The sequence below is a fragment of the Diceros bicornis genome, chromosome 3 (assembly GCF_020826845.1).
Source record: "Diceros bicornis minor isolate mBicDic1 chromosome 3, mDicBic1.mat.cur, whole genome shotgun sequence".
In the NCBI taxonomy this organism is placed as follows: Eukaryota; Metazoa; Chordata; class Mammalia; order Perissodactyla; family Rhinocerotidae; genus Diceros; species Diceros bicornis.
This window is the reverse complement of record NC_080742.1, coordinates 41791147-41804386: the sequence shown is the minus strand read 5'-3', so window position 1 is coordinate 41804386 and position 13240 is coordinate 41791147. Positions and strand designations below refer to the sequence as shown.

Here is a 13240-nt window from a genome sequence, read left to right as displayed (position 1 = left end):
TCAATGAGAAGAATAAGCCAGGGAGCAATATAAAGGAAAGCCTTCTTTCTTGTCTTCCTAGGTCACAGGGAAAGAAGTTCCCTTCTCATCATTGGCGTCTCAACTCTTAAAGATATATGCAGTGGTACAGTTTGCTCTGATGCTAGCATTTTATGAAGATACTTTTGCAGATAAAGCTGTAAGTGGTATCCATTTTAAACAGAGTGTGAGAAAATTATCTGTCACTTTGTCTGAAAATGAAAATAAGCTCCCTATATTATAGCTGTGCTCTATTCTCTTCTGTAATTGTCTACTTTAGTTTTGGCACTACCACACAATTAAACAGGTAAATTAATTCTTCTAGACTATTAAATGTAAATTAATTAATTATATCCAAAGTGTTCCTGTATAGAATGTCCATCAAATGGTATGTTATTGATACTGACTTGGCTTTGAGGAGGTAGAAAAAAAATCTTCCCTGAGAATTTTTAATTACAAACCAGCCTTCACTCAGATATGGGTACAGGATTTACACGAGCCATTGATTTATACACCTAAACTAAGAATATAGTTCAAGTGCTCTTGGATTAGGTCTCATGTGTCTAAAAGATGCATGTTAGAATCATGCTTGGAGCAATCCCTTAAACCCAAGTTTCAGAGTATTCTCACAGAGAAAGTACCAATGATTATGAACTCAGAATGTAAAAGCACAGAAACAAACTAGGAGAAAGCCATCAAGACAAATAAAGGAATCAAACCCTCAAAAACAACAGGTTTGGGAAATTAAAGTAACTAAACTATAAATTAAGTAAATTTAATATGTTTGAAAAAGGAGAAGATGAAATTAAGAAGAAATGAGAAATCAAGAAACAAGAGACTGTCAAAAATGATGAGGCACATTTAGAAATAATCAAATTAAACTTCTAGAATACAAAAATATGATAACAGACCTGAGGAAGTCAATGGTTTAAATAGCAGTTTAAAGACAACTGGAGAGAGAATTAGTGCATTAAAAGAGTCAAAAAAAGAATCCGTTATACATTTGTAAAAGACAATGAGATTAAAAAAATATGACAAATTATCTTCAGACATAAAGAATACTGTGAAAAAGTTCAAAAAAAAGACGCAGGAATCCAGAAAAAATGTAAATGAATTCAAATGGGATTACTGGACAGTGAATTCAGGCAAGATAAATTACCTTTTCAAAGAATAAGTCTGTGCTATTGAAAGATTACCAGTCAATGCATAGAAACCCCATAAGTAATAGACATTAATAAATATTATGTGCAGAAAAATGGGTCTACTATAGGGTATTTTTAAGGATTTTAATATATAAATCCTATGGAATTGTTTTTAATAATTAGATACCATTTTAATAATCCTGGTACAGTAATTCCCCTAGAACAATTACAAATATTTCATGTGACTTACATAGTGCATTATCAGAAAGAAGTCTACTCTAAGTAGGTTACTGAGTGTGTTAAGTAGGACTTTTTGGTTGTATGTGACAGATATTCAACTCAGAGTGAATTTATTAACTCACATAACTGAAGAGTTTGGGACTATTTCTTCTTCAGGCAGTGCTGGATCCAATGAGTCAAATGATGCCATCAGGAACCTGCTCATTCTTTCTTGCAGCTATGCTTTTCTCAGTGCAGATTCTCCTACAGACTCTCAGCCTTCATGGCGGCAAGATGGCTACCAGCAGTTCTAGCTTTAAATACCGCCATACAAACAACCCCAGAAGTGAAAATTCCAAATTGGAGTCTAATGTTATTATGGCTTTGTTCATCTGGATATCCTGAACCAATCAATGTGGTCAGGCCTGGATCATGACCATTAGTCTATGAATGGGAGAACAGTCAGCTCTACAGGATCCTCATGCTCTGAGAGGAGAAAAGTCTGACTTGAAAGAAAAAATTGAGATGATAGTATATAGAAAAAGAGAAATAGATTTGAGTAGACAAAAATAAATTTTAGATCCATATAAATCTTTCTTACTCATAAATGTGTGATTTGAACTTGTTTTCAAAAAATATTCTTTCAACACTTATAAAATGCATAGTAACATACAAACCTTCCTGCAGAATACCATTTTACTTAAAGTGTCTATAGCATGAGTGTCTATTAGATATCTTCTGCTCTAAGAAACACAATATCCTATTAAATGTGGCTTAAACATAACTGGAAATTCAGAGGCAACTGTTTCCAGGACTGATTAGTTCAGCAGATCAAACATGTAGAGCTTCCAAAAAGGCTTCTCTACAATTCTCTCGGCTTTCATCATCATAAGATAATTATAGCAACTCCTGGCATCCTCTCCTCACAGACTGTGAGCAAAGGCAGCAAGTTCAAGTCTCCTAGAGCATCTTGTAAATTTCATTTCATTTAAGAAGGAGGAAAAGAAGTCCCAAAATATTTTGCAACAAATGTCCTTTCATGTCTCATTGTTCAAGACTAATTCACATGCCCACACTGAACCAATAACTAACACCATCATGAATTAACCATGAATGAATTATACCAAGCATAATTCATACCCTGGGGATAAAGAGTTCACTTTCCCCCTGAACACATTCCTTCCTTATGCCTGGACAAAATCAGCGTAACATTAGTACAGAAGAAATGGGGCATATTTTCTGGTTGGGCAACCAATAGTGTGTGCCAGAGTGTGTCTTGCTAAATAAAATAGATTTACAAAAAGTTATTATAAAGATTACTGCATAATACATTGAAAAAGCTATTTTAATTTTTAACATTATTTAAAGACTTTAATGATTGGTGTTGTCCATATGTGTTTGTGGATTTTGCATTTAAAATTAACAATCAAACATTGCTACAAATAGTGACCCCAATTCTGAACAATATACAAGTTCACACGCTCTCTCTGTCCACACACAATTTTTTGAAGCTATAGGAAAATATGTAGTAGACTTTCCTGATTATAGCAGAAAGCAATGATTTAAATTCTAGTTTCCCTTTTATGAAGTGAAAATAAGAAATAGGGTACAATGCGACCAGAAATGTTTTGAGAATATAATGGTAGGAAATATACTGGCTTATTGTTTGCTCTTTCATGTATGTGCTACAGCTAATGAAACCAATTCCACATTGTACCAGGTTCTTTTTCCTTTAGCTTCAAAAGAAGACAAAGTTTGAAACCAAGAATTTATTTCAGGAGCAAAGCTTTCTTAAAAGTGGCGTGAACTACATCACTCTTAGCAGTGCACACGTAGACATCAAATTACCATAATGGTTAGACTTATTAATTGCTTAACCTAAGGCCTCATAATCATCTCTTCAAGTATTACATAATTAACCCATCACTGACAACTTTATTAAATTACTTTTTTATTTTAATTTGTTCGCCTAAATTATGACTAAAATATGCATGCATTAATAGAGTTGAGATAGTTAAGTGAGATCAGAAAAAAAGCTAGATCATCTACATCTAAGTATCTAACTTTTGATATACCAATCAATATTGAGTCCAGTCTGATTATTTAATTTTTTTAGTTGTACTAAGTTAAATCCTAAAATAAACTATACTAATTCCTAGAAACAAAAATGGAAATTTCCCCATTTTGATTTTGAATAGAGGCCCTTAACATTAAGTTCACCAAGAGATTTCAATGTCTAGGCATGAGTGAGCACTTCCTGGGTAAAAATGTAGCCAGATGCAGTGTGTGTGTATTAAAAGATGTAACTTATATCATGATTTTCCAGGATTTTTCTACTGCCGTAAAAAACTATATGAGAAACTCAGCTATATGAGAAACTCATGGAGATATATTGACAAAGAGAAATATCAAGTGTTGGAATCCTTCTCAAACTAAAATTAGAGTTGGAGACAGCTTCATTCCTGACACAAAGGAGTTTTGAAAGGTGCATTGGCTTGTTTACCACACATGTTTTTCTTTGCTAACAACATACTGTACAACTAGGAACAAAGGTTGCTTATTTGCAAAATTCTATAGTGCCTTTCTAGTCTCGGGAATGTTTAAAAGCATATGAAGACGTTAAAATCCAACAGCAATATTTTTTCTCCAGATTCACTGTAGCCAATAATCACATAGAAAAGTTGTGGCTGACTTGTAATTGGGAACCCTGCTGTGGTCCCACAGCCTTTTCTGTTTATGCATATACCAAGAGTAGATAAATACATACTTGTTTTATGTGTGCAAGTTCTGTATGAATAACTTTGGGAGTCAAAAAAGCAATTTGATGGCCACCACAAAGGTGTAAAAGGCACATTCCTTTCTTACTGAAACTTGCAATGCATACATTTAAATAGATACTGTTTAGTTTAGTGATATGACCCACAGACTTTTATGTTGATCTTGGTTTAGTAATGCTTGGGAAATCAATTCCTCAGCTGCCAGGGTCCACTTCATGGGGTGATATCATGAATACACATTTGAAATGAAAATATGGACATGCTAGCATGTTTCCAAAGTAAAACTTGTTTCTAAAGTAAAAGGCAATGCTATCCTTTTAAATAATAGACATGCTCAAAACAGCTTGAATATTTGAGTCATGTAATAGAATGTGTAATAAAGTTACTGAAAATATGTTTTAACACAAGCTATTTGATGAGATAGTTCATGTTAATTAGACATCTGAGAATTTCCAATACAAATTCAGAAACAGATTTTTATATTTTTAAATTCCCCTAGATGTTGTACTCTGTAAAACATTATGGGCACTACAATTTTGCAACTAATGTTTTCATGTTGACATGTTTTAACAGACCCTTTGGAAAAAAAAATCAATATATTTAGTCATACTCTCATAATAGACAGTGTTGCTTGCACAAATTAGGTCTAGCTTAGGTCATATGTGAAACCTCTTAAGCCAATATACAGTGTGTACTGTTTTCTTCCAGTGCAGCCCATTGGGATTTAATTTAATTTCCTACAGCGTTTAGGTGGTAACTGAAGTAATAAGAAAAAAAGAAATGTGAGTCAAAATGAGCATCAATTATAATTAAAAGCCATGAAATGAATGTAATAAGTGTGTAGTAAAGAAAGGATATTAACAAAAGCTACCTGTCTGATAAGCATAGACTTCAGGAACTTAGAAAAGTGATCATTGTGAGTTCCAGTGAAAAATATAATTTTTATCTACTATATTGAAATATAATAAAATGGGAAATTGCACATTTAATATGTCATTTGCATCAAATAATGAAATATTAACTGTGAAATTAAATATATCTTCATACTATTAGTACTGTCCCCAAATTTGGTCACTATCAGGCTGCTCCTTTAAAAGATATCATATAATAAACACAATCAACCATAAACTGCTTGTAATTTGAATTAAGATCTCATTTTTATTTATGAAAAACATGTAAAAATTGGACATTTTAATTCAGCTTTGGAAACTCAAGTCTAAATGCACAGTTCTTGGGAGTCATATTTCCTTATTAAAAGTAATCCTCCTGAAAAGGAAGTTTGTCTCTCTGAGATTGTCTTTTAATGTCTCCTTTTTTCTTTTGTATCTTGGGAAATAACTGAAAGGTATATAGCTTATATTTTTATTTGTTTCATAGTGAAAAAGATAAAATTTTTCTGTCAAAAGTATAGAGAAATTTGGTGTACTGATTTCAGTGAGATCTTGAGGCAAATACTGATCATTCAGAGTGGCTGCATTGGCTCTCAAAATAGTTCTACTGAACATCCAAGAAAGAAAATATATCAACATAAGTGTCTTCCAGCAACTATTGTAGGACCTGTCATTGCTGAAGTTGCTCAGTCTTGGACTAATTATTACCCAACGCTGTGGCAAGACCCTTTGGCATTCTCTACCCAATGCCCAGTGAATCATGAGGTTGTGTAGTCTGTCTGGTGGGAACATGTGGTGTAGGCAGCCTGTGAGCGCTAGCATTGCAAGCTGTAATCCTTGTCTGGCCTTCTTTATTATCCTAGCTTTTTTTTTTTTTTTTTTTGTGAGGAAGATCAGCGCTGAGCTAACATCCATGCTAATCCTCCTCTTTTTGCTGAGGAAGACCAGCTCTGAGCTAACATCTATTGCCAATCCTCCTCCTTTTTTTCCCCAAAGCCCCAGTAGATAGTTGTATGTTATAGTTGCACATCCTTCCAGTTGCTGTATGTGGGACACGGCCTCAACATGGCCAGAGAAATGGTGCGTCGGTGCGTGCCCGGGATCCGAACCCCGGGCCGCCAGTAGCGGAGGGCGCACACTCAACCACTAAGACACGGGGCCGGCACTGTGTGGGTTTTTTTTTTTTGACAAAAACTTATAATGCATTTTATGGTTAATTTAGAATAATTCCATTTTACCACTTTAAGACAGCAATATTGTACATGAAAGATATACCAGTAGTGGATGGTATGAAATGGGAGTAAATCCAATGGAAAATAAAATCTTACTTATTATGAAAAACTAACAAGCTCTATGTCATTTCACATATTGTTTAAAACACAGGAGACTAAGTGTTTATAATGGTCAAAGCTTATATTCTATTCTATTTTTTTTCTTTCGGCTCTAGTATAGTTGGCCTATGGTCATCTCAGCAGGGATTAAAGTAGTGTGATTTCGGGGCAAGGATTTTGCCTTTCTTGCTCCCTCTGTTAAACTCATATTTACCATAGTGCCTAGCACACGCTCAACAAATATTCATGGAATGAATGTGTAGAAATTAGAGATGATCAATTGATTGTATGCCTTAATTAGCCTATTAAAGGATACTATACGGAGAAACTTAGACGTTCCATAGAAAAATGGACTCTTTAAAGGAAGCACGCGTTCGATATTGAAATCCTTCTTATAGTACTCTTAGCTTCCTTTAAATTCAAACACTTTTAGGACAATTCCGTTCTTTAAGAATTGAATTCTCTTCTTTAAGAATTCATTAAATATATGAATATTAAAGGATTTAATATTTTACATATTTAAGATTTTGACACACTTAATATATTGTTATTAATAATAAATTATTAAATATTAAATTGAATAATTTAGTAGGATTTATTTTTGATTTTAATGAACTAAAACACTAATATTTTATCATTATTTTATTAATATTGATATTAAATATTTGATGTTTTAATATTAAATTATTGTTTCAGCCAATTAATCATTTAATTTAAATTATTAATATTAAAGGTATTAACATTAAAACACAAATGTAAAATATTCATTGATATGGCCAGTCAGTCAACAAACATATATTGAGTACTGACTACGTGTCAGGCAATGTTGTAACTTGAGTTACAACAGTGAATGAAGAGACAAAACCTCTAATGGAGCTTACATTCTAGTGGGAGGACACATACAACAAACAGCTAGAGAATGCACAAATAAACAAATGTGTAAGTGTATGGAAGTGATAAGCTGTATGGACAACAATACAACAAAATATGGTTATAGAGAGTTATGGAGAAGCACTCTTTTATATATGACAGACAAGGACGTGCATTTGAATAGCTACCTGAATGAGATGAAGGAATGAACCACAAGGATCAATGGGGGAAGTCATTCCAAGTAGAAGGAACAGTAGGTGAAACAGGCTTGAGTGGGAAGGATGCTTGTTATGTTCAACGAAGAGCAAATTTTCTGATATGGCTTAGGAGTGAAAAACACAGAGATTACTAAGGGATAATATGATAATGGGGGTATGTCATGCATAGGCCAGAGTAAGGACTTTAAACTTTATTCTAGGTGAGATTTGAAGCTCCTGGAGGATTTAGAACATAAAAGTGATATGAGATGACTTACGCTTTGAAAGTAGCCAGAGTTGTGGCTGCATACCAGGGGTGGAAGGCCATGATAGGCGGACATGTAATTTTAGAAGTGGACAGACCAGTTAAGAGGGTATTTCAATTGTGGTAGACATCATGTTGGGGTGGAACAGGGTATTAGTGATGCTGTATGTAACAAATACCTTTATTCTGGATATATTTCAAGTATAATGCTGACATTTATCTCTGATGTATTAGAAGTAAACGGTGAACGAGTCAAGGATGAGTCATAAGTCTTTGGCTTGAGCAATTGAAAAACTGAAGGTGCCATTCTAAGCTGAGGAAAACTGGGGAATGTGTGATGTGGAGGTGGAAATCAAAGACAGAGTTTTAGACATGCTAAGTTTCAGATGCCTATCAGCCAAGTAGAGGTACTGACTAGGAAGCTGGATGGCTGTATTAAGTTGGTTTTAATTCCGACTCCAGTAGCCAGGAAGCAATTTGCAGAAAGAGTTCTTTTTTTTTTCGTCCAGGGATCATAAATTCCCTAACCAAAACAAAAAGTATATTTTGTCCTATCTCTGAATTTCCTGTGATATTTGGAAGAGCTAATGGACCTTTTATTAGTGCTTCTTTGTCTTACTGTAATTAAGATTAACCCAAGTGCCACTTAGAAGATTAGTATAGCCTGAGCATAATAACAATTATATTCATCATGACCACTAATTGACTTTTTACTTTGTGCCAAGCACTCTTCTGAGTGCTTTATTATAGTCCTTGCAAAACTCATATTTTATTTCAAATGTACCAAACACATAACAGAACCTTTGAAATGCTGAATAAATTGCCCATGGTTACGTGGCTGAGAGGTTTGCATAATTCCAAACCCTATATTCTTCTAGAGCATTTAAAATTATGCTCTAGTTTTTGAGCACAAATCATCTCTCTCTTCCATGTGAATTTTTCCTTAAAAAATCAAAATGAAGCAATAAATGTGAAAGAAGCATTTTTCTTTAAAGACAAAATGTTTCCCTTAAGCAAACATTAATCTACTCAAGCACACATAGTTACTTCTACCACCAAGAAAATATTTTTCTGATATTTTTTGCTTCACTGTCTGAAAGCAGCCTTTACTAAATTCCACATACCCAAATAGCACTCAACTGCTCTCCACTAAAACATTCTAGCATCCACTGAGCTCCCATCCTATATTTGATACCTAACGCTGTCCCCATATTTGTGAATATTCTGACATTTTTAATGCAAATTTTTGACCACTCAGCAATACTCTTCTACTAAACTTTTGCTTGGGAGGGTTTAAAATCCCTTGGCAGGCCAGCCCCAGTGGCCTAGTGGTTTAAGTTCAGCACACTCCACTTCAGCGACCTGGATTTGATTCCCAGGTGCAGACCTACACCACTCGTCTGTCAGTGGCCAACGGCAGCTCACATACAAAATAGAAGAAGATTGGCAACAGATGTTAGCTTGGGGTGACTCTTCCTCAGCAAAAAAAAAAAATCCCTTGGGAATTCCAGGTGCCATCTCAAGCACATAGCACAGTGAGATGTTAGGAGTTGGCCATGACAGACAAGACTGATTGACAGGATGGTATGGAGCTGGGGTATTGGATGTGAGCAGCAATTGCAAATGGTGGTTTTGCTTATTGTTTACAACTTTAGACAGATGCAATTTAGTTGGTATGTATACTAGTTAACAATGAGTTGAAATTACCTCTAGTTATTTCAGAAAAGAGAAAGAGAGTGCTTGCTTAATGTTTTGATCGCTATTTTAGCCAACCCTGTTGTATCACACCTCCGGTGTTCTCATAAAGGTGAAGTGTAAACACCATCACTAAGTAAGGAAAGCATTCAGGGGCTGTGTATCCAACCCCTTGCTTTTATTGATCCACTTTCAATCTAAAGCAGTATTCATTTGGCCTAAACATTAGCTACATAATCTCAACTTAGATCTCTGCCCCTGCCTCCTCTAAGTTTGTTGCTCATATGTTTTCTACCGTTGTCACACTTTAGGGTCAGGAAGGTCTGTTTTGAATTTCAGAGACATCATTTATTTCTGTGTGATGATGGAAAAGTTACTTAATCTTTTGATTTTCAGTTTGTTTGTTTTTTCATATATGAATCAGATTTAATGATACCTGCTCTGCAAGGTTCTTGGGACTATAAAAAGAATTAAAGTGTATGAAACACATAGCATAGAAGCTATAAAATAGTAGATGCTCAATGCACGTTATTATTAAATTTTGACATGTAAACAAAATGTATAACTAATTTATAATTGTGACAGAAAAATATGTTGTTTTTGTTACAAAAATTCAAAAGATAATCTTTGACATGTACCTGTGAACATACAGATTTCATCAAATATGAGTGTGTGTGTGTGTATGTGTGTGTGCAATCCCTTTCCTATCTATGTTCACACTCACAAACACATTCTCTTTTAATATTTTCTGTGTTAAAGACAGCTTTGGGTTTGAAACCACAAAGAATTGGTGATATTAAAGATAGCAATTGGAATGTGCTATTTATTCATAAAAATGTAAGTGATTTCTCCATACTTGGAGCATGGATTTTTCAAAGAATTATGAAAGTCAGAACTTTAAAGGAGAATTTTTGGAAAGAATCTTAAGCAAAATATCGTTGTGGAATTGTCTCATTCATTCTCCAAGTGTCCAACAAGCTAACGAAGTGACATTAGGAAAACCAAAGTATCCTCTACATATTCAACCTTTTCAAAAAATGCCCGTGACAAATGATGTAATATAAAATAAAATGGGGGGCTGTTTTAATTGTCAGCTTTAAATTCTGACGTTTCTTCTGATAACTCTGCTAAAGGATCCCTTGGTCTCTGTGTTTGTCTGACAGGCACTGTCGCAGGTCACTCTCCTTCTGAGGGTTTGCTTCATTATCCTTACCTTGACTTCCATTGGACTTTTTCTGGATCAAAGGCAAGAAGGGAAATTCTTTCATTTTATGTAACTTTATGATGTAGTTTTTTATGTGAAACATTGATATTCACCAAACATTTGTATTCAAAAAATAAAGTCGAAACTAAAATTTCGCACATTTATTTTAAAGGAAACAGAGTAGCAGTTTATCTGATTCTAAATCAAGGGTGCATTTTAAATCTAAGCTTTTAAATGAAACTTAGGTTTTCACGTATATTAAAGAAAAGCTATAAAATACAATGATTGATTTCTCAAAACATAGACCATAATTCTGAGTACTTAATAACATATAAAACATATTCGAGTATTTTTCCTTTGCCATTGAATAGTTCATAATCTACGCCAGAATGTGTGTATATTTAAAGTTTATGTCCTTTCCCCTCACACAGCATATTATTTAAAGAATCCCCTTTTAAATACTACCCTGGCCAGAAAACACATTCACTTGAGCAATTTTAAATTGCTTTTATGGCAGGAGGTATATAGAAAAATATCTATTGGTTATTGCTTAGTATTTATCAATCGTTAACAGTAATACTAATATAAATATTTTTGTACTTAATATGTACTATGGAATATGTTATTAATCGTTACAACAATGCTCTGAGATAAAAATTACTATAAAGCCCATTTTACGGGTTAAGAAAGTCAGGCAGACGGACAGTAAGAGATAGAAGAGAAAACAAACCTAAGCAGTGTGACTCAAGAATTCACATAGTATAGAATTTACATATATTGTAACTTCATGAAAAACTGCAAAGACGCTCAGTCATTCTTGAAATCTTATCTGTTATAGTGTTATTGTTTTTCAAGTAGGTAACAAATAACCATTACTTTCCAGAAATTTTATATATACAGTAAACATACACTTAATTTATGTTGAATATTATGTCACCTTCCTAAGGAATGCTTAATGGGTGTTCTGGAATAGCAAGAGATTCTGGAGTTTCATCAAGATCCAGGTCCAAACGAACTTACTGGTTAACGGAACTGTTTATAGTATGCATTCATGTGAACATCTGGTAAAGAATGATGCAGCTGGCCCACTGCACATAGTCATATGTAAACAATGTGTAGAATTTTAAACTTATTTCCTTCAATACTTCAAAAATGCTGCTTATTTTATCATTCCTTTTGTTTGGCTCTCTATCGCTTTACTAGAAATAAAGTACATACTGAGCCAGAAAAAGAGAAAATGGAGAAATGAGTCAGAGCCATCTGAAATAATTACCCAGATCCAAAGAATCAGGATTACAGTTTAAAGATCACAATTCTGTTGATTGCGTACACTTAATAGAATTAGCAATCAGCCAATAGCAATAGTATAGTTGCATGTTTTAATGAAGATATGTTGTCTCCATGGATACAGATAAACAGGCTAAATAAGCAAGCTATCAATTTTGCCATGATATATCCTATGATATATTGAATTATTCTTATTGCATATAATTATGTAAAAGTCTAAAGTGCCTCTGGCCTTATTCAAGAACTCATACCGAAATCACAATGTCAGCATCATGGGGGAGTGAGTTGTTGCCTTTGTCTCTCCTCTAAGTTACAACCAGTAGGACAGCCATAGACCAACAAAAGACTCTGCACAGCATACCAGAAGACCTGAGAGAGCCATACATCTATACATCTGAAGGTGGGTGGACTGGACCTCCTGGAAGCAGTGGAACCAGGGGAGCAGTGGCAGCAGATCCCGAGACTGGAGGTTCCAGGATCTGTGGGCCATGCCTGTGACTGGAGGCCCTGGAACTGAGGTAACACCCACGAATGGAGGCCCCAGGAATCCAGGCAGCCCAGCTCCCAGTGGTGCCAGAAATCACCATGCACCTGTGACCAGGGTCTCCAGGAATCGTGACGATAACTGTGACCTAGCTCCCTCCCCCTCCCTTGGCAGCAGTGCCTCTGACACCAGCCCTTCCAGCAGCAGGGGCTGCATCTAAGACCCGAATACCTCCAACAGTGGTGGCAGCACCCGTGACCTAAGGTTCCAAAAAGTGCAGCAGCACCAGAGATCAGAGGTGGCAGGAGCCACAGCAGCACTCATAGCTCAGCCCTTCCCCCTCCCCCAGCAGTGGCGTATGATGCCTGCAACTTGAGGCTTCAGGAAATGCAGCAATGCCCACAACTCAGCCTCGTCCTCTGCATCCTGTGGTGTTGCCTCCAACATCAGCCCTTCCAGCAGTGGGGGCTGCATCCAAGACCAGGATATTCCCGGCAGCAGCAGTGGTGCCATGACCCGAGATTCCAGGAATCACACTGACACTGAAGACCAGAGGCTGCAGGAGCTGCAGCAGCACTCATGGCTCAGCTCCTTCGCCTCCCTAACCAGTGGTGGGTGGTGCCCACAACCTGAGGTTTCAGGAGCTGCAACAGTGCCCACAACCCAGCCCCGGGTGGTGGCACCCCCAACACTGGCCTGCCAGCAGCATAGGCTGCATATAAGACCCCGGGTCCCCAGCAACCATGGAGGTGCCCATGACCTGAGATTTCAGGAACCACACAGGCACTGGAGACTGGAGGCTTTAGGAGCCCCAGTGGCACTCATGACCCAGGTATCCCTACCCTTCTGGTGGTGGTGGCG

The 13240-nt window shown here is 35.9% G+C and overlaps 1 protein-coding gene across 1 annotated transcript in view; it reads left to right on the top strand.

Moving 5' to 3' along the window:
* Positions 1 to 13240, top strand: part of AGMO (alkylglycerol monooxygenase) — a 326257-nt gene that overhangs the window by 168780 nt on the left and 144237 nt on the right. Inside the window, exons 10-11 of the mRNA XM_058526593.1 lie at positions 62 to 178; positions 10568 to 10650. Coding sequence (XP_058382576.1) covers positions 62 to 178; positions 10568 to 10650 — 200 coding nt within the window. The remainder of the gene's footprint in view (positions 1 to 61; positions 179 to 10567; positions 10651 to 13240) is intronic.